Source organism: Mesocricetus auratus, unplaced genomic scaffold (assembly GCF_017639785.1).
Source record: "Mesocricetus auratus isolate SY011 unplaced genomic scaffold, BCM_Maur_2.0 Super-Scaffold_100019, whole genome shotgun sequence".
In the NCBI taxonomy this organism is placed as follows: domain Eukaryota; kingdom Metazoa; phylum Chordata; class Mammalia; order Rodentia; family Cricetidae; genus Mesocricetus; species Mesocricetus auratus.
In genome coordinates this window covers 22,644,917-22,672,371 of record NW_024429200.1, presented here as the reverse complement: position 1 = coordinate 22,672,371, position 27,455 = coordinate 22,644,917, and the positions used below count along the sequence as shown (strand labels likewise).

Here is a 27,455-nt window from a genome sequence, read left to right as displayed (position 1 = left end):
ATGCCAATCTCATTAAGACTGTAATCTTGGTTTAACTTCCAAATGGCTTCATTCAGCAACAGATTCTTCTTTGACACTGATGCTCCATTTACTGAATCCTGGGACAGTCATTCCTTTATTAACCAATGACCCTTTCTAACAAGAGTTGTCAGTGTGTTGGTTTGAAAGAGAATGATGTGGTGTTAAAGGCTAGCCTTGACCTCTCCTACCCTCTCTTTGTTGCCTCAATACACTTATCTGTGATAACTCATACACTTCTTTGAATAGTTCCTATTAGTAAATTTTAAACTACCAAAAGCTTAATATGCATAATGACATATCCCTAAATAATAAGTCTCACCAATATTTTGAGTAAAATCTCATTACAACAAGTACTGTTCATATAAGACTAATTTAGAAAAATGAGCTCATTCATTTGCTCAAAAGTTAAGACTATGTGTGCCATGTTATGGTCCAATCACCATATTTCCAGGCCAGTTTTTAAATAGAAAATTTGAATTCTAGGTAGACAAGGTTCACAGAAAAAAATACAATCCATGGAGTAAAAGAAAATCAAGGTTCTTTTGATAGGCATATATTGTTAAGTTAAATATTATGATATTTAATCATATCATGTTTTAGATTCAGCAAGTTTTAAAACAATGCTTTTTAATTTTATCTGACACAGAATACTTTGGTTTTTTCCCTTTAATTGATTCTCACTACCCCATCTACATCCAGATTTTAGTTTGAAAATCCAAATTAGTATCCACTCCTGCCATAAATATGTCTTTAGGAATTTCCTTCACTTAAAGTGAGGATTTCAAGGAAGTTACTTCTGTACACAAATCTTTCTACTTTTCCTTGGGTTCTCGTGAAGAATATCATATTGAGTAAAATCAATCCCTCTCCTCCTATTCTAGTTGAGATGGAGGAAGTGAGGATGAACAGTGTTAAAATTTGTGGGCTGTCAGCAAATTCATGCTCTATCTAGTTTGTGTAGGCTCCTGGCATCTGGTGAATGAACGGATGTCACATACAATACAACTCCTATGCACCTCTGCCACCAGAAAGGAGTTGATTTATTTCAGAAGTTGTAATGTATTTCTTATTTTCTCATTTACAGCATCCTCATTCCACTATTACAGAATTTGCTTCACAACTTTGTTCTGGATTTAAAAGACTTCTGTTGATTATAAATATATATTTAATAAGAGATATGATAAATTACCTTGAACATGAAGTTTGCTCTTAAATTCTTTTTGATAAGATATTGATGAAAATATTAAATGAATCTTAGGCTGAAACTATAAAAGTCAGATGTGTCACAAAAGTTAGCAGACATCAAACTTATTTATTAAAACTGACAGGGACTCAAGAGTGAGTTTTTTTTAAGAAACTCAAGAGTGTTTCCCTTTATTTTCCAGCTTCAATAAAGGCTGCTATATCAGCCTTGTTATAGTCAATGTTTTTAAAGGAGAAAAACAACCTTTAAATCCAGATATATACTACTCCTGTATGAATATAGACAGATAAAAAATGCCCACATTCTAAAAAAATAGTTGCATTATAAAAGATGATGTGGCATTTGACCAACAGAAATAATAACTTCACTGCCAACCTAATCCCATTAACAGAACTAGTAAGTATTTCATGTGAAACTTTTGCATTTACACAGTTATAATAGTGTAATTTCTATCTTTCACAAGCAGACAAATGGTTTCAATTATTTTCCATTTCATATTACTTTTTCTGTTTTTCTGTGCCTGAGGACTGAACCATAGGCCCACATGTGCTAATCAAACACTCGTGAGTGCACATATTAGTAAATAAACATACCATAAGTATTAAATTCTCTGCCTAGTATAGGGCGCACATAGCACATACAGTTTTGGAATAAACTGTTACCAAAAGGTAGCACTACTTTATAGGCTGCACGAGCAGGTCCCCAGGAGGGTGTGTTTACTAGACTCTAGAAAGACCATCACTGGACTGGCACATTTTCTTGCTGATTAGAAGAAGCACAAGAAGCCCAAGTTCTTTCAGCACCTGCCTCTCTAATGCCCAACAATACCGGTTTCTTGTGTGTATTTCTCACTTTGGCTGTTCTTGTTAAAACTGATTTATTTCCTAACATCTTGCTGTGAAAGATGTCTACTCATCTCAGTGTTAAATGGATACCTTCTGAATTAAATCCTTCAGTTTGCAGACCTCTTCATTCAAATCTTCAACGTTACTAACCAGTTCTTCACAGACTGAAGTAAAATTTCTAGGAGAAGCCCACTCTAGTACTATCTGTTGAGATTTCCAAAAGTTACATTTAAAAATGGAAATAACTTTTCACAATGTATATGCACGAAGATTATCTGACATTCTAAAAGATTAAATTATATAATTGACCTTTTTGTTCAGATTAAATCCTGACAACAAAAGTAAGCCAATAATTTTATACAGACAGTTCAATTAGCTTGCTGTATGAATTTCCTAAATATATATGTAGAAATTAATGTTAGTAATATTTGTAGTGAACAAATACATTTTCAAAAATTTAAAAAGTGACATTCTCAGACTAGTATTATACATTTACTTAGAAAAACAAGTCTGCTTAAAAATTTTCATTCTAGACAAACAGGCAAAACTAAATTAGGAAAAAATTCAGAAAGTCTGCTTTTTAAATCAGTATCTCTTTAAAATTTCCTTAATTCAGAAAAACTATGTCATTATAATTTTTAAATAACATCCATTTTGCTTCATCTTTCACTTGGGTCTCCCAAAACTTTTTTATTTCAATCAATTAAATTCTCATAACAACAAATGACAAATTAAAGAGATCAGTTTAGATATTCGTTTGCCTTATTTCCCCTTTGCTTGAGGCTGAGAGTACAAGGTTTTACAATGAATAGGATATAGAAGAGAATATTAAACAAATGTATTGCTTTGGCTCTCATGGTGAACAACCGGTAGAATGTCATCAGATCACAACTGCCTAGTGAGTTATCTTGAGTTAATCTAGTGTGTTCTTCAACACTCATACTGGAATGAAGCAACTCTTGCATAAATACCTTGTGAGAATTTACAGGTAACTCGGTGATGATATTCTGCACAGCTGTGATTAAATGGCCACACTGTTTGTTTAATTTCAGAAGGAAGTTGAGGAACTCATCACCACTGAGGAAAGGAGACAAATGGTAACCAGTTAGAACTGCTTTACTTCATTCCTACTTTTAAAATTAATAAGGTTCTAAAATTTATTGACTATCTAATATGTATTTGGAACTGAAATATTCACTAAGTGTAAAAGAAGCCAAGACTCTAATCCCAAGAACAATGAATTCCTTTGCCACTCTTTATTTATTACAAAGGATTTATGGTATGGAAATTGAACCCTGGACTTTGCACTTGCCAGGCAAGCTCTGCCACTGAGTCAAAGCCTCTGCTCCAAGAATCTCAAATTCCAAGATGAGATATAGATATTAAATTATTATTTCAAGGGATACATGAAGAAGATTAAAGAACCAATATTTGCAAAGCTATCCCAGAGGATACTGCATTGATTATGTTTACAAGGGTTATTTGTTTGATTTCTTCCTATCAGTGTCTGAGGTGGCTAACACTTGCTCATATGTGAGCTATCTAAAATTCAGAGAATTAATATAGTACCACACACTATGGTAGGAATAAATAATTAGAAACAATTGATAGAAATGATACTTGGACTGAATTTGGAGACAAATGATGTTTTCCATTTGGGTAAGTGTTAAGTGAAGGTTTTCCTTTGCTAGCCGCTTTGGTTTATCCCCCGCCAGCCGCCTGGGCTCTGCCGCACTGTAGTCCCCAAATAAACACACAGGAGGCTATATTAATTATGAAGCTGTTGGCCTTTTCTTGTTTCTTACTGGCTAGCTCTGACTTAAGTAATTACCCCATAATTGTTAATCTAAGTATTTCTCTTACCGGAGAATAGTTCCAGGCTTCCTACCCCATGGCGGTTACATGTCGACACTCCTGTGTTTCTCCTTCCCAGAATTCTCCTGGACTCCTAGTCCCTCCCATCTAGATTCCCTATAGGCCAGACAGTGCTTTATTGACATAAGACTTCCCCAACAGGTAAGGAAGGGAAAAAGTTCTGGACAGAAAGACTTGGTAGGTATAAAGGTACAAAAGCAGAGGCCCAGTTAAGGCAAGACTAAAGTAAAATCAGAAAGTAGTAGCAATGGGCTGAATGTAACTACTTTCCAAAGGATTTTGTACTTTTCCTAATGTAAATGAGTTCAAATAGGAAGGGAGAAAGTGAAAACATGTTACAACTTTTACTTGGTGATTGTTGTGGATTAAAGTAACATAAAAATGGAAGAACTGGGGAAATTCTGTACCAAAGAGAGACAGCTTAAGTGAAAGAACTAACAGTCTTGTTGGAAAGAGAAGGCAGAACTGTTTTTAGAAATTTTTAGGAAATACTATAATAGACACTAAAGAAATTCAGAAAATCATAAGGACATAACCAGGAAGAAAGAAGGAGAATGTCTATAAAACAAAAACAACCTAGGATGATTTCCATCTTTTGTTTCACTAGATGAATGTATCATTAAGTAAGGAACTGAATTTGGGGATGGATGGTGAGCAAAGTAGAAGATGAAGAGAAAACATTATAGCCTAATTAAGAGCACAGACTCCTGAGGTGGGTTGACCTGGGTTTGGACTCAGCATTCACATGCAGGAGCTTCCAGATCTTAGTCAAGCTTAATCTTAAGTCAGATATTTCCAACTTTCTAGAATGGAGACAAGACTTTCAGGAGGGCAGAAGAGGTCAATATAAAGTCCTGGAATTCTGTCGAGCAAGGGCTGGCATTCAAGTGAGCTAAATGATGGTATAACTTCAATGCTATGAGATGTGCAGGAAGTAACCATTAGTAAACAGTAGAAAGTCTACGTCTTAGAACCATGTCTAGTCTGAGATCTACAGAGTCTAAGAGACTTGATACAGTTCAGAGACAGTGAGGAAACTGAACCATGTCTAGTCTGATATCTGCAGATTCTAAGAAACGATACAGTTCAGAGACAGTGAGGGAACATCAATAAGAAAAGAACGTTTTTATTCATTAGTATCTAACTAGTCTAGTTTATCCCTTCTAGCATGAATGTGAGCACAGACCAAGATAGCAGTAGTATCAAAACTATGATACTGAAGATCACATAAAAAAGGATTCATGAGAAAAGGAGAACTGAGAGTAGTAAACACAGCATTTGGTAAAAGAAAGGCAGCTTGGGAAGCAGAAAGAAATTGAAGCTGACCATTCTTATGGATGGCAGTTGAAGGGGGAGTTTCTCAGGAAAGATGGCTGAGTTCCTCAAATATCCATCAACACAGACAGGAGATGAGAGGACTGGACTGACTTTAGTAACTGACAGGCCAATCTACAGTGCAACCCACACAATCCAACAGGACAAACAACCATCAAATTAAGTAATTCAGAGAAACAGAAAGACAAAATTTGAATGGATAAAATTACCATAAAATGCTACTACAGCATTCCTAGTTGCCTGCAGTTCTTCGTGTAGGCTGAAACCTCATGAACCTTTCCTCATCCACATTAGTATGTCTATGGGTATAATCCTTATTCAGCTCATGTTTAGGCAGCCATGTTTGTGAGACTTCATGGGTATAGCTTCTGACATTCCTAGCAGACTTGATCTCACAGCACACTTCCAATCCTCTGAGCTTACAGAGCCACTGACCAGTTCTGCTTATTGGCTATGTCATAGCTCTTCTGTTGCCACAGAGGAGCATGCCCCATGTTGGAGCACTTCCTCTAGCCTGGCCTCAGAGCAACAAGGAGGAAAGCCAATGATAAGGATGATTAAGAACTGAACTTCACTTGGCTTGATGCTTAACATTTATAAGCAGAGTAGGTCGTATCTTAAAAATCTGAAGTCTAGTATTAAGAGAAAATTTAGTATCTGTGTTTAATACATTAAAAATAGAAGTACTATATACTCATTGTAGAATAACTGAAAAAAAATCATACCACCAAAGATAATAAGTGGCACCATTTTCTGCCAGGATATTTTCTTATAGTTTTTTTATAGTATTTGTTCTTTGGATTTCTACAACTAACATAATATTTAATGTGCCAGTTTAATTGTGTCTTTAAAATAGTGTGGCTATTTTTCCATGATGTTAAGTTTCAAAATAATGTTAATAATGAAAAATCATGTTATGAAATTTAAGTCAATCATTTCTCTGCTGTTAATTATTTAGATATTCCAATTTTAGAATGTTTAGAAATACCAGCATGAACATGTACTCTACATAAAATATTGGGCCTATAAAGATTTTTGAGATGGAGTAGTTTCTTAATGGACCTCGATGGACAAATTCAAGAGGATTTTAGGTAGTAGCTCACAGAACAAAGAAAATGTCTGAGGAGGAAGTGCTGAATGCTCATCAGTTTGTTCAAAACTAATATTTACATTTAAAGTGTAAATGTTGCAAATATGTCAAGGCATAGAAAAGTAAATGAAAAGTATATGTGAATTCTTATAACAGATTATTTTAGAAATTTGGCACGCAAAAAGTATCTTAAAATAAATAAGTGGGTTAATTGTTGAAATAAAATTATCAGGAGATTACAATCAATCAGTTCAACTTTTCCTGCTGTTAGTTTTCTTATGACTTAATGACTAATTTCTTCTTTAAAGGATGGCTTTAAACAAATGGGAAGCAAAACCTTGTCTTTACAATCATGTAAACACAGTCTGTGATTTAATAACAAGGTCAAATTCCTGGAATATGTGCCTGACATTTTTATTTTTTTAAAAATTCAGCAGTTTTAATAGGTAAGCTACTCATGATTTTACACTCTTTAGGTCCATTAAAGTTCACAAATACATTCATATAGGCAACTCTGCCATCATAAAAGTAAGTAACATTGGGGTTCCAATCTACAAGTTAGTTACCTAGGACCTGGAATATTGCCTAATAGAAAAAATGATGAAAGAACAGAGACATTTAAGAAGAGTTGTGGATTTAAAAACCACACTACTGAGATCCTCCATAATGAATTTAAGTATTTAGGTGCTATGATAATATCTAGAAATTAATAATATCAAATACTTAAGTCCTTTCTGTTATATGAAGGCAAATTAAGACAAAACAATGGGAAAGGAGTATACTGTGGCCTCTTAGGCTCTAAGACATTAGGATCATACAAATAGGTTCTTGGAAGAATTCTCTAAATCCTAAAACATTACAGAAATCTATTTGAATCTATTTAAATGATGATAATGCTGCATTTGTAAGTAATTTTAGTACATAAAGGTTGGTTATCTGCTGGTGTTGCTAAATAGGTGTTCAAAATTACCAGGCTGTTGGAAGGAAAACAATTATTATATGTTATTTAGAATTTCAAAAATCCCTGTGTTTTATTTTTAAATACAGGTAATATTTACAATGTGTTTTATTTTTAAATACAAATATATTTACAAAATGTACTAGATAGTCAATCATAATTTTAAAAGGCAGAAGCCTTTCAGGTTTTCTAGACTATGTTTAAATTCTGTCTATTCTTTGTAGCTGTCACACAGTTACTGAGCTGAACCAAACTAAAGTCAACAGAAAAGTTTCTAAGCATATGTAAATCAAGGGACACACTTTTAAATAATATGTGAATAAAGATGATGCTTTGAAGGAAAAACACTACACATAAAAGTCCATGAAAATAAATATACAATGTATTACATTTTTTGTGCCTTTCAATTACATCCATGTTGGGAGGAAAATACAAATGGCCGCCACTCACATGCTTAAACAACAAAAAGGAATATCAAACAAGGTGGCGTGCACTGCAATCCTCCACTTGGGAAGCTAAGGCAGGATGACTGAGGGTCTGAGGCCTGCCTAGGTTATAGAAGATCCCATCCCAAAAAGAAAGGAACATGAACACATAAAATAAATTCAAAGCAGGCAAAAGGAAGGAAACCATAAGGGTAATAGCAGAAGCTAGTAAAACTAAAACCAATAATGGGACAAAAAGAAGGCTTGATGGGCTGGTGAGATGACTCAGTGGGTAAAGCACCGGCCAAGCCTGATGACCTGAGTTCAGACCCTGCGACCCACATGGCGACAGGAGAAAACTAAATCCTTTACGTTGTCCTCTGCTCCCACATGCTCACTGTGTCATGGGCAAATCCTACTCCACAGACACAAAATAAACATTAGGCTAAAAAAGGAGCACCGAACTAAAAATTAATAAACCTCAGCAAGACAAAGAGAGATAAAAATAAGAGAGGAAAACATCAATATTGTTAATGAAATGAGATTTTATAATAGAATCTGCAGCTATCAAAAGGATAGCAGGGAGCAGCACCAATCTACATGTTTGTGAAGTCAGCCACTTAGTGATGGACCAAGTCCTTTGAAACCACAAATTACTAAAGTCAAAATAAAAAAGCTACAGCTTCAATAGTTTGTAACTACTAAAGAAGATACAGTTGTGATGAAAAACATACCCCAGGCCAAACAGTTCCAGTGGATAAATCTACATAAATGTTTGAAGAAAAAATAACACTATCCACCAAAAATATTTGTTTCTCCATTGCACTGATTCACTTACACTCTACAACCTTGTCCAGAGAGCAGACGAGAACACTAATTCCCTAATCGTTTTGCAATGCTGTCACCCAACAGCAAAATTAGACAAAACACCAAAGAGAAACTTAGAGTAATACCTTTATAAACTTAGATATCATTCTTACACAGTAAAGCTTGAAATGGAGATGAACTCAAGAGAAGCGGTTTCTTTAAAGCTGTTGTGAAAACATGATTATTTTTTCTTTTCTTCTTTTTGTTTGTGTGTCTATGTGTGTCCATGTGTCCGTGTGTCTGTGTGTCCATGTGTTGTGTGTGTCTGTGTGTGTAAATATACTTCAAATGGAAGCCAGCCTCAGGCGTTCCTTACATAGTGTCCATCTTTTTTTTTTTTTTTTTCAAGACAGGCTGTCTTGCTGGCCTGGGACTCACTGAATAGGCTATGTCAGATTGCTCCAAGATTCTGCCTGACTCTGCCTCCCCAGTACAGAGCTTACAAATGTATACAATCATGCCTGGCTTGTTTGGGGGAGATTTAGGGATGGAATTCAGGTCCTTATGATTGCACAGCAATCACTGTATCAATTGGACAATGAGTACAACTCCATTCTTTTCAGTTTGGCATCTAACATGATTTAAAGAGAAAGAGAATTATGCTAGGAAAAATGTGGTATCTTTTATATGGTGGGGTTTAGCAAGATGCAATGAGAAAAGACACACAAATTGTTTCTATACAAGTTAACAAGATAGACTGTTCGCTTCTTTGCAAATTAATTTTTATGAAAATTAACTTTACAAAATGCATCAGCTTTTAAATAATAGATATATTATGTATCTAAAAACCTATTTTCCTTGGAAAATGGCAGCATTGAATCAAATATTTAGGTAGTAAACTAAAAAATAATACTTGATTATAAATGATATTAACATAAACTGATAATTTAACCTGATTTCCAGCTTTGCCACTTCAGGTAATTTTCCAAAATTTATCTCTTCTACTTCCAGTTCCTTGAGAGCAGCCAGAATTTTTTGCTGATCTTTACTGGTAATTCCATTCTAGTGGTAAATAATTAAAAGTTTCAGTAAGAGAGTTACATTTGAATAATTTCATATTGAAGACTACTAATGCCATTTTCTAGATTATATCTTGGCAAATAAACAAATATTGGAAAATAATACACTCAAATATATTGTATGATTGTACTTCAACAAAGTTATATCATAAATGGTTTAGGCATTTTATATATAATACAAAACCATAACTATAATCATTTTTTGCAATGTATAATGATAACTGTGATGGATTCAAAAGTGAGATTATTAGAATTTAAAATATTACCATTCTAAAACACATAGCAAACAGTTCTTCCTTCAAAATATTGTTTAGGGTGTTATTAGTTATAAGTGAGAATTAACTTGTTACCTGTATTTCACCATCAATGTTAAAGTAAACTTCCTGGATTTATCTAAGAAGTATGTTATTTTGTTTTTTAGTTATAGTAGAGATTTCAAGTGTCAATGTGTCATTACAGCAATACCATTACTTTAAAATATCCTCCTTATCAAAGTACCTCAAAACTTCCCACACCTATTTTGCACTTATTAATGATAATAGATGACAACATAGTTGGCACTGATTTGGAAGATGAACATGTATGCCAAGATTAAAAATCACCTCTTACTTCAAAGTAGCCTGTTTTACAAATCCACTTCCTATCTGCAAGCGAGTAGTAGTTCTACTTGAGATATAGTAACAATCCTAGGAAGCCTCATGCTCTATCTAAGTCTGTAATGTTCTTTAAACAACTTAATATTGCAGTAAAATTTACACATGGTAACCCACTGTTGTTTCTAACCAAGAACCTACAGAAGATCATAGCCCTAGGATTTTAAATAGAAAACAAAAGAATGTGCAAGTTTAAAACACCAAAGAAATTTATCTGACATTCTGTAAGGATACTTACCTTTGTAAGCTCATCTTTCTTCATGGTCAGAAGGTGTCTTAAAGTTATATCCCTTTCCTGTAAAAAGGCAAAAATCCCATCACCTTTCGGTATGAACAATTCAAAGCAAAGTAGGAAAGGAAACAGAAGTTGCCACTTAACTGCTTTCTCAAATAGCTTCCAGTATTCCAGAGGCTATGCAGCTTTAGAGCTACATCACTAGCTAGATAGTGTATATGCACAGAAACATGCAGTATCTAATCTCCCAGAAGCAAAGAAAATGGTTAGCATTCATATCTGCTTAGAAAAAAGAGAACATTCTGGAAATTTGACAGGATAGTTTAGCATCAGACTGAACTATCAATAATAAGATTTCTGATCCATATTTCCTCAGATAAGAAGTTTCAGCATTGTACAATGAATCCAACTCTAAACTACCTGAATCAATGTTCATAATCATATGAGAACCTGTCTTAGACAGTCCTTTGCTTCAGTATCCTTATCTGCCTGGTAACAATTGTCATCTACTCAAATCCCACCATACATGCATGCTTAAATCATACATAGTTCTTGTTGTGTGACCTAACTTAATCTTCCTAAAAACCTACAGTTGTCCTTAAAGAAAATATAATATTTAAGTAGCATATTCCAGTTAATAATCAGAGCAAATATCTAATACAGGATTGTCTGGTTCAAAATTATGCTTCTAGTATCCCACACAAGACAAGCAACAGCTGTAAAAATAGGGCTTGAATATGTACAGATACAGACAGATGTTGTATAATCCATCAGATTCTAATTTATATAAATTCCTAGGTTAATAATTTTTAGAAATGCTTCTTATAAATGTAAAATAGGGTACTCTACAAATGAAGGAGAATCAAATGGTATGCTTGTGAACTAAAATTTAATTTTATTCTAATATAACCACACACATATAAAACTTGTTCTGTTTTACATGAAATCCTACCTTTAATAAGTCTGTCATATGCTCAAGTCCAAGACCATGTAAAAATATTTCCAGATCTCCAAATGCTGTATATGGACTATAACATATTATAGCAAGGTTAGTTTCAGAACAAACTACATATACACAGTAATATATGTGTGCATGTCTATTTAACAGCAAGCATGGGAACGGGCAAAAGTGAATCGAGGCAGAATATAATGGTAAGTTTACACAGCACATTTACATGCTGCATCAAAGGAATAAACTTGGTTCTCTCTTTGTCACTCCCCCCTACTTCCTCTCCCTTCTTCCCTTCCCTTCTAAACTGAAAAAACTAAACTCAAGGCTTCACATAACCAAAGAGTGAACTACATTATTAATCTAAGCAAAGAAAGGGAAAACATGGGTGGCAATATATTCAGCTCATATTTACTAAGATTCAAAATCTGTATGTATTTGTCTTTTTTGTTTGTTTGTTTGTTTTGTTTTTCGAGACAGGGTTTGTTTCTGTGTATTGTTTTGGAGGCTGTCCTGGAACTCGCTCTGTAGCCCAGGCTGGCCTCGAACTCACTGAGATCTGCCTGCCTCTGCATCCTGAGTGCTGGGATTAAAGGCGTGCGCCACCAACGCCCGTCTGTATTTGTCATGAAATATTACAAACAGAAATGTCTTTCAATGCAATAAACATAAATTAGATGGTAACTATAAATGTACTAAAAAGCTGGTTTGTAGCCATGTATTGAACAACAGGGTTTAGGGTTTTGCTCTTTCAAACTTTAGCTTATAAAACCACAGAGATGATAAAAATATCAGAAAATAAGATATAACACAAACAAGTATGTACATATATATATATAAAATTTTGAGTCTCTAAAAGTAATATTTGATATTTTATTATAAATGGATGTTAAAGTCAGAATTAGTTAAATAAAGTAAGTAACTAAATAAAATTCTTCTAAAATTCTGGAGAGCAAAGTATCTAAAATCTAGATATTTCTAAGTGACATTTTAAAATACATATAAAAGTTTAAAATATCATATGTCTTATATAACTTGTGAAATTTATTACAAGTAATAAAATAAGCATTTTATATGCATTCTGTTGAACTCAAATATGTTACCTGAATATGTGATCTTTTTCTTTATCGGAATCTGTGGCCAACAGTTTACAAATAGTCTCTTCTTTGGTTAGCTGCTGAAGTTTTCCTTCTAGTGGATTTAGAGTCAAAGAAAGAAAGTTGAAGATCTGAAAAAAATTCCAAGCCATTAAAATATAGTTGGAATTATTAGTATCCCTTACACTAAAAAAAGTGAACATATTATTTTTTCTATCTAGCAAGAAAATGCTAACAAGGTGAGTAGGTCAGAGTTTTTATAACTGTATCCTGAGAAAAATTTTTGTAAAATCAAGTAAATGCTTCCTTAACCTAAGGCATGATTAATATTTTCAAGATGATATGAAACATTTTAGAGAAGTTATTTATAAATTAACTACTAAAGGCAGTCGTTGAAGCCATGGCTAAGCTGGGGTTAGGTAATCAGCATGACAATATGTATACAAACCCCAAGCGTGCATCTCCAGTGCTACTTATAGGGGCAGAGTATGAGGTCTTTTTATCACTTAAATGACTGCAATGTCAATGCTTTGATTTAAAAGATGACTATTCTAGCAAAACAAACTTTCCATTACCTGCTTGGAGAAGAGAACCTATTCAAGTATTTAAAATTTTTTCAAAATGTTATATTATACTACTTAGTAACTGTGACAAATAACATAAAAATTCTACATGATAATACAACAACACAGAAAGTACACAGGTGAATACCTCGAGATGTTTATTTCTTTTTGCAATCTCACTTGGTGTCCTGCCATCTTTGGTCTGTATCATTTTATTTGCTCCAAGTTCGAGCAACTTCAGAATTACATTTTTATGACCCTGACGTGCTGCCCATGTTAAGGCCTGTAAGTGTGGGAAAGAGGACTGTTTAAAAAGGAGTGCATGTGAGATAGATAAGAAATATTTTCACTGGTATTTATGGCACAGTCAAAAAGAGAGCATGGTTAATTAGCAGAGTGATGCAATCTCCACATTGCAAAACACAATGTAAACATATTCCCAGCTGTACTCACTGATTTTTATGAGCCAAACACTGTGTTACGCAGTTAAGTAATGTCATGGAATAAAGAACTTATCTGCCTTTACAGATGTTTTCTGTAAAAGAATTCATGTGCATTTTCTAGAGTCCTGGTTTTTGCTGTGCGTTATACTTCTTTTATGAAGTACCAAATAACTGCCCCTTTCTGTAAGCTGATGCTTTCACAGTGTTTTCACCTATCAGTGACTACAGCCCACACATTCTATAATTTTCCCTAACTCACTGACAGGAAACATCAACCAACAAAACTAGCCATTTGTGTAGGCTATTGGTAAAATAGCAAAGTATGAATGTCTCAGAGAAAGAAGTCAGCTTGGAAAAGCATTTCTCACAGTATAACCATTCTCATCCTGGGCGTTCACTTCTGCTCCATGAGCAACAAGCAGAGCAACAACCTGAGTATGACCGTCTCGGGCAGCATACATGATTGGAGTCATAAGTCTCCTATGGAGGAAGAAGGAAAGACACATTGGTGTTCATGTTACCATTAGCAGCCATTCAATTTCAAACACATACGCACACACAATGCCATCAATAATGTTTGAAAGGGAAGGAGATAAGATCCTTTAATATAGCAAGTGATTTTTAAAAACACAACTGGGTGTCACAGGTATATCAATCACACTCCAGAGCAGGTCCCATGCCCAGGAGTAGATGGACAATGCAAATTCCACTTCACTTTTTGTGTGCGTTTTTTGTTTTGTTTTGGTATTTTGTTGTACTGGCTATGTTTATGCATTGTTTTGCTTTGCCAGGGAGGGAGGGAGGGAGGGAGGGAGGGAGGGAGGGAGGGAGGGAGGGAGGGAGGGAGGGAGGGAGGGAGGGAGGGAGAATGAAATGAAGTTGTGTGGGATCTAGGGAAAGTTAGAGGAGGGGAAAAGAATATGAACATACTGTATGTAAAATAACTTAAAATTAAAAGGTCTAGTCTTGTAGTAAGTAAAAGTACTGAATACCTATACCATACCCTATACTGGATAAATGTACACACATCATCAAGTAACCCCCCGTGCCTTCTGAGTAGTTAATTTACACTTTCTTTCAGAATTTAATCAGAGAGCCCATTCTGCATGTGCTAAGAATCCAGAGATATCACTGGACCTCATGTTTTAATCTAGTCTATTATCAGTCTATTTTTTAGGATAGAATTTTATTTGAGCTAGCACTTATGCCAATCCAGAAAGATGTCAAACCATTCATTTAATTCGCCAACTATTTCTTGAGTATTTTCTGGAAGAGATTAGTGGTTTCTCTATAAGTTATCACTTTCTCAAGTTAGAGATTCAACCCCTCTACTCCTGGTAGATACTTCCATGGCCATTCAAGGAGACTAGAGTCATTCTATTTGTTTTATGTGAGCAGAATGCAGTATAATCTGTTTTAGAGGGATCTGACATTCTGGATCCACTGCTTCAGAGTTATCTGATTTATATATGAAGAGCTTCAGAAATTTAAAAATTCACTTTAGTTATCAACAAACAGGATATCTATAAGGTTTATTAGCAGAAGATTATGTGATGACCATGACTTTGTCACATCAATAATTTTATCAAAACCACTGACACTTGTGCCCTTTTCTTCTCTGTATTTTGAATTCGAATGTTTTTAAGTTCCAGGAGCTATTTTCCATGTTATATTCACATATCCTTGTGGAATTATAATTTTTAAAGCAGTTTTTACCATTTTGCTTGAGCAATTTTGTGTGCTGTGAAAACTTTGTCAATCCTTTCTCCAGATTTGGGAAAATTATTCTCTATTTTGTCTCTAAGTGTTATCTCAGTGTTGAATTAATTTTAATTAAAAAAAATACACGCAGATTCTGAAAAATCAACTTTCTTTTGCAGTAGGTCTACTGGTTCCCTCTAGTGGCCAGCACATTCACCAGAGGGAATGTGAATTACCAGACAATGTATCCTGCAACACATGGGATGATCTCACTTAAAATGTCAGTAGTGTCTCTGCTGAGGAAATCACTTCGAGTTCCTATATACATGACAAGGTAACCTTCACTCTTGGATGATGAAAAGACTAGATACATAATTTCAGATTCAAACTGATTTCTCAGACAATTTGTCTTCTTCCATATATAGTTGTTAAATTGTCAAACAATAGATAGTCATTTCTGCATAGGAAGTATTTTGATATGAAACTTATTCCCATAATAAGTTTTTAATTTTTTAAAGATATTTTGAAGTTTACTTGATATATCTATGTATTTTAATTAATTACAATGTGCATGCCACTTAGTGAGTCTACTCTTCTTACCACTGAGACAGACATCTGATGGCAGCAGTTTAGGGAAGTGGTTATTCTGGCTCTCAGTGTGAAGGCACAGTCAATTATGGGGGAGTCATGGTGACAGGCATTTGAAGCATCTGGTCACATTGCATCCACGTCATAAAAGGAAGAATTTTAATGCTCAGTTCACTTCTTTTCACTCAGTCTAGGACTCCTGCCCATGGAACTGTGTCACCTAGTTGGGGAGCGTGGTCTTCCCATCTTAGCTATCTGATGTGGAAACTCCCTCACAGATAGGCCAAAATACTTGCCTCTTGGGCAGTTCTAGATTCCATCAGGATGACAATATTAAGCACACTTATACATATTTACTTGTTGTATAAGCATTTGTCATGGAAATAAGAATCTTTTCATATTAAGGAGGGATGTCTGCAGTATATAAGGAGGGATGTCTGCAGTATGTGACAATCCCTAGCCAATATTGCTTCAAATGTAGCAAGCCTACCTTCTATCTTCGCCTGGAACCTTCTGTTTAGATACAAGCCAGGTCTTTCCTGAGTTCAAACCTTAGCTTTCTGGACGCTTGTTAGGCAGACAGTAGAAATGCTGACAATGTTCTTCATGTTTCTTCTCTTTTCCTTATAGACTCTATTTCTATTACTGGTTGTGTTGTATCCTAGATAATTTCTTCACATCTAGCGTCTCCTAGCCCACTTAGCCACACTCAGCAGTGACACAGTTAATATTATGTAGATACACTTGGCTTTAAAATACAGGACCATTTTAACCCTTGGCTGCACTTGTTTCACAAAGCCTGTTTGTTATTTTGTGACAGCATACCCATTCCTGAGAATGATAAGGCCATCCCTTTTCAGGTTCTTCTAGTTTTCCTTTCGGCAGTCTAAGTCACTTTTCTTGGATTTTGCTGTGCATGTTTAATCTTCTTTTTTTATTGATGAGACAGGGTTTCTCTGTATTGTTTTGGAGGCTGTCGGTCCAGTCCAGCCTCGAACACAGAGATCTGCCTGCCTCTGCCTCCCGAGTGCTGGGATTAAAGGCGTGCGCCACCACTGCCCGGCATGTTTAATCTTCTTATGTTGGTATTCTCTGAATTTTAATAACTAATGGCTACATACCATATTTACTGCTCTACCATCATGATCCACTCAAACACAGAAGACTCAAGTCAGCTGTCCTGCCCTTGTCTGAGAGTAATGAGATTTTAGGGACTGCTGTGTGTCCCATATCTTTCTCCAGAGTTATGCCTTTTCCAGACTAGAAGCACTCCTCTTTGCTTTAAATAGAACGTTATTAAAGATTTTTAGTTTGACATCTAATTTTATGGTGGAATATGTCAAGACATATCCTCAGCCTATATGTTGAGGTCATAAAAGTATTTTCACCCAAATTATTGATATTTTAGTCAGATTTTCTTCTAGAGATTTCATTATTCATAAGGTTGACACAATCCCCTTGATCCTTTGAATAGGCTATTTAATTTTATAAGTTATATTAAAAATATTTTAAACGCTCTCACCTCAGCAAAGAAGTGACAAGTTTATTCAGTCTTCTAAAATTTCATGAAATATAATTTAAAATTGTCTTCATTTAAGTCCTTCATTTTTCTTTTACACTTATCTTAGACATTCATGTTTGCTCTTAAGAATGGACTCTATTACAATTTGTAGACTGGAAATCACCTGAATTTTGCACATTAGCATTAGAAAATGATATCCTTTCACTTCTTATGTCTAACAGTTTCTCAACTGATTGCTTTGGACTTATCAAGTGTAAACCTAATATAATCTTTTTTTTTTTTTTTTGGTTTTTATGAGACAGGGTTTCTCTGTGTTGTTTCGGAGGCTATCGGTCCAGCCCAGCCTCGAACTCACAGAGATCCGCCTGCCTCTGCCTCCCGAGTGCTGGGATTAAAGGCGTGCGCCACCACCACCCGGCTTAACCTAATATAATCTTAGCACTGCATTTTTGTTATTCCTTTCACACCTGAAAACAAATAGGTAATAGCTTTACCAGAAGGAAAAGTTCAATGGCTTAGGTCGGATTCACCAAACTTTTCCTGTTGAAGACAATAGAGTAAAACCCTTAATCTTTGGGAGCAGACATGAATGTGCCACAATTGTGGCATTCACCTGTAATTACAGTATGAAAACTGCCACAGATGATACATAAATAAAACAGCATGTTTGTGTTCTAATATAGTTGTGGTGCACCAGCTTCTGGTTTAGAGTATAAGGCTAGCTAGCTATGCAAAGCTAGCATATGTGCATTTGTAACATAAATCATTTTTGTGAACTTTGTTTTTAATCAAGTCTGACTTTGTGGCTCAGTCATTTCAACAAAACTTCCACCACTAGAGGGCAACACAACTCAACTTCATAGGAATTCCATTCACAATGATGTACTTAACCACTACCACAAATTAAATGACTGGTTTACCTTCATGTTGTGGAATATTCCTTTACACTGTGTGAATATGTGTCACTGTGGTTGGTTGATTAAAAAGTCAAATGGCTAAGAGCTAAGCAGGACTTCTGGACAGAGAGAGCTCTGGGAAGAAGAAAAATGAAGTTGCCAGCCAGACACAAAGGGAGAAAGGCATGCAAAAGGAAAGGTAAAAGCCATGAGTCACATGGCAGAACACAGATGACTAGAAATGGGTTAATTTAATAATAAGAACGAATGGGACAAGCCTAATCTATAGGCTGATCTTTCATAATTAGTAGTAAGTCTCTGTGTTGATTTCTGTAAGCTGGCAGCCGAAAGAAAAATCTGCTTACATCTACACACACACACACACACACCTACCTGATGGGCATTTAAGTATTATCTACTCTTTTTAAATCTGCTTACAAGTGTAGCTGGAAGAATAATGAAACAAACTGGTCAGGAAATGATAAAGTACTAGGACCTGGACATCTACTTCTAGGAGTAGTTTTACATCAACACTGAGGGATATAATATGTTTGAAGGTTGCTCCAGTTTGGATATGGTTGGGTGTTTACTAAATGTTCAAGTGTTGCAAGCTGGTCTCCCCCTCCAGGGAGATGGTGTGGAGCATTTAAGAAGTGGGGCACAGTGAGATGGCCTCAGGTTAACCAGGGAAAGTACCTGAACATGACCAGGCTATCTATCGCAGAAACTGTTAGAAACCTTGAGCTGGGTGGGCCCTATGCAGATACTGGCTTCCAGTTTGAGATGAGATTCCTGCTGGCACATGAGATCCCTCCATCTGTTTGTCATTAACTGTACAGACCCTTACAGAACTGAGCTGTTACAGAGTTGTCACATCTTTGAGGCTTCAAAGCTGTATGTGTGTGAGATTCATAACTATATTTCAGGTAGATGTGATTAGGGTGCAATGAAACAGAGTGAAAAGAAAATTTTACCTTAAAGACCTGAACTTCATGGGGGGGGGTGCTATCAGAAACTAGGATTTCAAAAACAGACACACTCATGCACGCTTACATACACATTTCCCTCTCATCTTTATATGTTATCCACCTCAGGAATTGTATGGAAACCAAGCTGATTCAGTCCATGTGAAGGTAGAGAAGCAAAGTGAAGGCTTCCAGAGCATGAAAGTAAAGTCCCTGGTGTTGAATTGAGTTCTACATTCTCCCCCAAGTTCTTCGAGGCAGCTCCTAATTCCTGGATAGCATTGATAGCAGTACCAGTAAGTCTTTTCACGGTACAATCCACAAAACTTGGAGTTCAGTGTTAACTAAAGCACTGACAGTTTCAAGGAGAAGCTGAGCTTGAGGGCTTCCCTAGTAAGATGGTGGATTAGAAGCCCCATCAGTGAGACATGGTGAAAAAAAAGACAATAAACAACAGTTTCCATTTCTGCCTGAGACAACAGTTGAAAACAAATTTCTTGTGGCAGGTGACAGCTCCTCAGGAAGCAGGAAGGAAGAGCCATGAGGCCGCACTCAGCTGTGATGAGGCTTTATGAGGTCATTGGGAACTGCCAGGCAAGTCTGTCCATTCTCCTCATATTATGTCCCTACTACTGCAGGAACAGTTAGCTGGACAGACTATTACCACTGGCTGTGAGATGCAAGGCCAATGCAATCTGTGTGGCTCACTGCTGAGGAAGCTGAAGCAGACACTCCAGCTTGAGTCAGTGGGTACTGACAGACAAGGATTTACCTGCTCCCTCCCTTCTCATGAACAGCCAGAGAGAGGAAAGTTGCAGAGGTCTCTGGATACACCATGGGCAGAAGGGCAGGTGAGCAGTGCTGGCTATGGATCCTGGATTTGAAGAGTAATACTCATGTGTATGAAGTCAGCAGGAATCATCACCAAGGACTTCCACACTCCGCTCCCTTACACACCTGGGGCTACATAATTGGAACAAGAGACTATGGGGGCGTGGAGTTTACACTGTGGGCACTGATCAGTAGAAGCTTTGGCTGTGGCAACTGAGTGTGGCCTGCAGGACACCCTGGAACAGATATTCACTGCTTCCACAAGAGGGAGCATAGGAACTAAGCACTGCACCGCTGAACTCAGTTGTGCCAGAAACCCAAAGATAATCTGCTTAAACTCCCCTGGGCATTGTATACTCACAAGTCTGCTTCATAATTTTGAACAAGAATTGTCAGCTGTACCTCCCCCTCCTCAGTAAAGTCTACTACGTAAAACATCACACAGAAGGAATTCAAACCCCGTCTTAGGGGAAGAAGCACTAGTGTGATCACATTTTAAAATCTATTTTACTGTGTCTTTATATTAGCTTTTAATTTTTTACCTCCACCTGTGCATAAATTTGCTTAATGGTCTTGTTCTAGTTTTGTATTACTTGGTGAGATTTTATGGTCCTTTTGGAGGTTTATTTACCCACTCTATTGTTCACTCTCTGCTATTCTCCCTATGTATATCCCATACCATTCATACCATTTCATTCTCATCCCAACTTGGTTTCCTTCTTTTTTCTTCTAAATTGTAATTGTCCAAAGGCTTAATAATCTTTAAGGGTTTAGCAATCTTTGAGCTCCGTGGGCACTATCAGACATTCAAGTTCTGCTGACAGCAACCGTCCCTTTCCATCTACTTTTTAGCCCCAACTTTTTCCTTGGTTGCTGTAACACTAATCCTATCCTCATTTAACTTGCTTCCTTTTACACCTACCCTTAGCAAATACTATTCCAGTACGCAGTACTATCCTGTTCCTTTATCCCCCCAACAGTCACTGAGGTGAAATCCTGGGTTTAATTGACTGTTCCAGTATTCACACAGGGTGCCCATCTAGAATTGTGGTTATTTCTGCAGTTAATACATTAGCTTAAGCGTAGAGCAGTGATCACACCTGACACATGGCTTCTGTACCATGCTCCTTAAGTGGGCTATATCTACTCTCACCAGAACATTAGATACTTCAGCTGAAAGACTAAAACTGTGGCGCACGCCTTTAATCCCAGCACTCGGGAGGCAGAGGCAGGCAGATCTCTGTGAGTTCGAGGCTGAGCTGGACCGACAGCCTCCAAAACAATACAGAGAAACCCTGTCTCGAAAAAGAAACCAAAAAAAAAATAGTAAAACTAATACAAAGATTCAATCAATTAGAAATCCACCAGATGCACAACAAACCCTAAGACATAAATATAAGAAACATGAAAAATCAAGGAACTATGACACCTCTAAAAATACTAATTTCACAGTAGTGAATTCCAATGAGAGCAAATCAGATGAAATCCTAGATAAAGAGGTCAAAAGAATAATTATAAGAATGTTTAACAAAATCAAAGAAGATACAAATTATCTCTTAAATGAATTCAAAGAGGATACAAATAGGAGCTGGGTGAAATAAGGAAGCCAATATAGTATATGAAAGAGGAATAAAGAGAAGATGAAATGTTGGAAAAAATAAAACTGAAATTTTAGAAAAGCAAAGTTCATTAAACCAATGTTATTTCAATGAGAATGCTGCCTATAGGCTCATATATTTGAATGTTTGGTCCCCAGCTGGTGGAACTTTTCTGGGAAGGATGGTGTGTCATGAAGAGATGGACACAGGGGTTTCAAACGCCCATGCAATTCCTAGTTAGTTCTCTCTGTGTCTCGCACTTGTGAATCAGATGTAAGATCTCAGCTACTGCTCCAGTGTCATACCTGCCTGCCTGCCTGATGCTATGCTCCTGTGTGATGGTCATGGACTCACTCTCTGAAAACTGTTAGGCCCAATAAACTCTTTGTTCTTGGTGTATCTTTCCATAAATAGAAAAGACAAGTCAAAAACAGCAACAACAAAACAACCAAAAAAAAAAAACCACAGTAGAAAGTCTCTCTTATACCACGAGTCACTTGAAAGACAGAGTATCAGGGATGGAGAACAAGATAGATGAATTAGAACATCAAGAGCCTAGGGAGCAATAACTAGTTTTAAGAAAGTAACAGTTAACCTAGAGATGGAATAAGGAGACTCAGGTTTATAAAATATATTAAGAATGTGTAGGGCCGGTGAGATAGCTCAGTGTATAAAGGCACAAGCTGCCAAGTGATGCAAAGTTTATTTTCAGAACACAAGTAAGGACTGAAGAAGAGAACTGCCACAAAGTTGTTCTCTGACCTCCACTCAGGTACTGTAGCATGTACCTGCCATGCAGAGACATCATACACATGTATAACAATAAATATATTTTAAAAAGAATGCTCAGGAAATTAGCATAGAAACCACTGCTTTTTATGGTTTTGTTTTCATTTCAATCTTTGGCCTTGCAAAAAGATACAAAGTCAACATTAATAACATTGGCTTCAGGCCTAAACAAGACTGAGTATGTACTGAAAACAGAGTCCCTTTTATTCCAAAAAGAATATGTACTTTAATTTCCTCAAATCAGGAACTTTTGTATCTTAAATGTTGCCTATGAGTACTGAAGAAGGGGAAACTTAAGCACAAATTTTAGAAAAGCAAAAAACAGTATTTTAAATTTCTGTAATCACAGATCTAGACATACAAGGAAACCAATGGGTAATCACCAGAGGTAATGAGCTCAGTTGTAGAACTGATACTGTATCTTCTAGAAAATGTGTTAGTGTGCTTGTATGTACACATAAAACATTGTATATGGACACACTCTTTTCTGTACACAAACATATAAACAAGAAAATACAATAAAATAGATTTTGTTTTTGCTATTAAACAGTCAATAGAATTGGGTATGATGGTCTACATATGTAATCTCAGCTCAAAAAAAAAAACACACAAGAAAATTTAAACAACAAAGAGAAAAAGTAAAGTATCTTAGCAGGATCAAAATTAAAGACAGATGGTCTTTTCAAAATAAATAGCAGATGGTACAACAACAGAAAGTTTTGATAAGAATTAAAAGAAAGTAACTTTCAAATTCATGGTCCTGTTTTTCATTAGTTATTGTTACTTATATATTTCCATATATACAGGCATACTTCTAAATACATAAATACAATTATGTTTGTATGTTACTTGTATATATGTATTATACTGTATGTATGTTTTCATGGCTGACCATTTGGTACTGGTGTGCTCTTCCCTAGGCAAGAAGAAAATAATGTAATTATATTATAATCTCAAAAAAGAAAAAAACTGATTGCTAACCTAGAATTTTAATGTACACTAAGATACTAAAAATTGTAAACAAAATGTTTTCAAATATAAAGACTCTGCTTCTTACAAAGTGTGGTAGTTTGAAAGAAGAGGGGTCTCATTATTAGGATGTGCGTCTTTGTTGGAGTCGGTGTGTAGCTTTGTTGGAGGAAGATTGTAACTGGCGGAGGCTTTGAGGCCTCATACATGCTTAAGCTACACGCAGTGTCTCAATTCACTTCCTGTTGCCTGTGGGATCAAGATGTAACTTCTTCTCCACTCTCAGCTCCTTCTCCAGCACCATGTCTGCCTGCCCCACCATGATGATAATGCACTCAACCTCAGAAACTGTAAGTCACCCAATTCAATTTTTCCTTTTTAAGAGTTGCTGCGGTTACGGTGTCTCTTCACAGCAATAGAAACCCTAACTAAGACACAGATGTACTAAGAGTAGGTTTTAGATAGAAAATGATTCTTAATTGAAACAAAATATAGGACAGAATGAAGAACACCAAAGAAGATGATTATCAGGGTAAAATTAAAAGATAACATCATAATTTCTAGAATACTAAAATAATAATAATGAATAATGAGCAACAACTAAATTTAAATACACAAGAATACACACGAAAACAAATGGAATCCAAACATTCTAAGGATCTGACAGTACCCATGGATTGATAAAAACACTAATTTATAGTAATTTTAATATATAAACAATTAGTGGTGTAATTTCCAGGGTATCACTCAAAGAACAATGAAGAACAAATAACTGACAAGACAGGCAGTGGGATAATAATGAAAAAAACAGGATTTTCAATCAAAATTAGAAAAAAAATTCATTTACTAAATGATAGGTACATAGACAAATAGTGCATATATTGATTGATAATGAACTAAATATCCCAATGAAAAAAATATCATCAATTAATATATATTTAAAAGGAAAACTGTATTTCTTATTTTAAATAGAAGCAAATAAAAATGGATCCCTAGCAACACACTAGGGATTTATACATTGGCGAGGATGTAACATAGATATTCTTTCAGGGAGCTTACAATATGAACTGACAAACTTGAGTTGAGGATTTTTTACATAGTTTAAATATATGAACTTTTAAAGCAATCTACTTCTGGAAGTCTTACAGAATTAATGTACATGTCCTTGTTGGGTTACTTCCTCACTATTTAGGAACAGTTCAAAACAGAAAAACACCTTTATGATGATATGCTTTTATTACAAAAAACAAAGTTTAAAAGATAAATAGCAAAATTATGGAGTTAGAAAAAAATAAAGTGGAAGTTCAAACCTTAGAAATGTGGCTCATGAGACATTACCCCTAGCCATATAATACAAGAGTGTCAAATTGTACCCAACTTAATGCTATCAGTATGATAATGTTTAATAAGGACAGAGTACTAACAATAAATACAGTAGAGTTCTAAAACAAGATAAAGTTAGTAAGTATTGACAGAAAGTCCCACACGTTTCTGAGTGAAAAAAAACTATGTGCATGTATACATGTGTGTATAAATACAGCTGTGTTTTTAAAAGAATTGGGATCCTCATTAAACTACTTAGTTACTATTTCTGAGAAAACAATGAATTTCTTTAGTGGAGCACTTGTGCTTACTCCATGGGCCTCTTTGTTATTTGAATATTCACAATAGAAACATGTCAACTATTTATGTGCAGATTTAAAAAGAAGAGGAAAAACATCAGGGAGTCAATGGTCATTTCTAGTAAAGTTTTCTAAGTTAGCAACTTAAGAACAGCTTCTGGAAGAATACTGTTATGATGTCTATCTGTATTGTCAGAAGCAAGCTGTACCATACATTTATTTAAACTAGAAGCATGGTCTCATTACAAGTCAGTATTATACTCACTCTACCAAGCTTCTCTAGTGACATTTATAACTAAACTTATACTCTGAGAAAGGTCAAGTTTTTCCCAGGGATTCATTCTCTCTCTCTCTCTCTCTCTCTCTCTCTCTCTCTCTCTCTCTCTCTCTCTCTCCCCCCTCCCTCCTTCCTTCCTTCTTTCTTTTTTTTAGAGTATGCAATAATATTCAACATATTAGCAACTACGCAATGAGTACGTCAAAACCTTGAGCATTAGCTAATATGTCCTTATTTATCAATGGCAATTAAACAGCTACTGAAGTTAAAATGCCACTTAAGTCTGTACAACTCTTATCTCATGGATGAGAAATGTGAATTTAACAAAATTAATTGCCAGAAAAATTACCTTCTACATATATGTATATCTTTTTCTTAAAGAAAATATTTTAGAAAACTAGGGGGAAATGTAACAAATTCTAAAATCCAACAAAAAACTTACTAAGTTACACATGATTTTACAAGGCTTATTACTACTTTAGCAATAAAAATGTCAGATCCACTTACCACTGATTTGTAAGCATCATTTAGATAACATACTTAAAAGCAGTTAACACAAATGTAGAGAAAAATGTTTCCTTTAAGGACAGCATGCCTGGTAAGGTGGCTCTGTGGGTAACAGGCCTGCCACAGACCTGCCACAGAAGTTATATCCACAGAACTCATATAAAGGTGCAAGAAGTTAACACACTCCCCAAAACTCAAACACTGAAACTTTCAGAGGAAAGCATAGGAAGTACACTCAAAGATAGAGGAAGAGGCAAGGACTTTCTGCATAAAACTCCCACAGCACAGGAAATTACATGGAAAATTAACTAACAGGATACAGGAAATGAAAAAAGTGTCTGTACATCAAAGGTGACGATCAGCAGAGTGAAAGGAACCTACAGAGTGGGAGAAGGCCTTTGCCTGCTAGCACTTAAAACAGCAATATTTAAGGAAAACGTAATTGTTACTTCTCTTCTAGAGCATCAACTTTAAAAATTGCTTTCAAGTTATTATTTCTATGTCATTAATTCCAAAGAAAAGAAAGGGAAAAATAGAGAAAGTGATAAAAGAATGGCATAGTTTTCTTTGTACCAATATGGAAAACTTATGAAATGTTAATGTTATTTAAAAAAAAAAAACTACTCCTCAACTGCTGGTGGGAGTGCCGACTTATACAGCCACTTTGGAAATCAGTATGGAGATTCCTCAGACAAATGGCAATCAGTCTACCACAAGACTCAACAATTCCACTCTTAGGCATATACCTAAAGGATGCACATTCAAACAAAAAGGATGTCTGTTCCACTATGTTAAGAGCAGCATTATTTGTAATAGCCAGAACCTGGAGGCAACTTAGATACCCCTCAACTGAAGAGTGGATAGAGAAAATGTGGTACATTTACACAATGGAGTACTATTCAGCAGAAAAAAACAATGGAATCTTGAAATTTGCAGGCAAATGGATGGCACTAGAGGAAACCATACTGAGTAAGGAAACCCATTCACAAAAAGAGAAACATGGTATGTTCTCACTCATTTATGGATTTTAGACATGAATCAGAGGAGTGCCAGCATACAATCCCACTGCCAGAGTCTTGGAAACAGAACCTTCATCCAGCGACTGATGAAAACAGAGGCAGATACCCACAGACAAACACTGAACTGAACTCCTGGAATCCAGTGTCAGAAAGAGAGAACTGATGGGCAAAGGAGTTAAGACTGGGCTGGTTTAACCCACAGAAACAGTTGACCTGAACAAGGAGGAGCTCTTGGACCCCACATTGGTGGCTGTGTAGAAAGCGTGAGACTGATCCAGACTCCCTGAATGTGGGTGTCAGTGAGGAGGCCTAGGTAATCTATGAGGCCTTGGGTAGTATTTATTCCTGGGGTACAAATAGACTTTGAGTGCTTATGCCACAATATGAAAGGCCCTCTCAGCTGGTACTCTTGGGGGAGGGCCTAGACCCTGCACTGGATGAAATGACAGTTACTGGAGATCCACCATGGATGGTTTCACCCTCCCTGGGGATAGGAGTGGAGACTGGGGTGGGGAACTAGGGGATCTGGTGGGGAGGGTGGGGGAAGAGGGGGGAGAGGGAGCTGGTATTGACATGTGAAACAAGATTGTTT

At 35.9% G+C, this 27,455-nt stretch overlaps 1 protein-coding gene across 1 annotated transcript in view; it reads right to left on the bottom strand.

The window, feature by feature from the left end:
• The window catches only part of Asz1 (ankyrin repeat, SAM and basic leucine zipper domain containing 1), a 38,730-nt gene that overhangs the window by 1,262 nt on the left and 10,013 nt on the right, over nt 1-27,455 (bottom strand). The window contains exons 5-12 of the mRNA XM_040728604.1: nt 13,948-14,059; nt 13,285-13,419; nt 12,580-12,704; nt 11,480-11,555; nt 10,531-10,587; nt 9,513-9,622; nt 3,042-3,147; nt 2,161-2,274 (exon numbers count right to left, since the gene is read on the bottom strand). Coding sequence (XP_040584538.1) covers nt 2,161-2,274; nt 3,042-3,147; nt 9,513-9,622; nt 10,531-10,587; nt 11,480-11,555; nt 12,580-12,704; nt 13,285-13,419; nt 13,948-14,059 — 835 coding nt within the window. The remainder of the gene's footprint in view (nt 1-2,160; nt 2,275-3,041; nt 3,148-9,512; nt 9,623-10,530; nt 10,588-11,479; nt 11,556-12,579; nt 12,705-13,284; nt 13,420-13,947; nt 14,060-27,455) is intronic.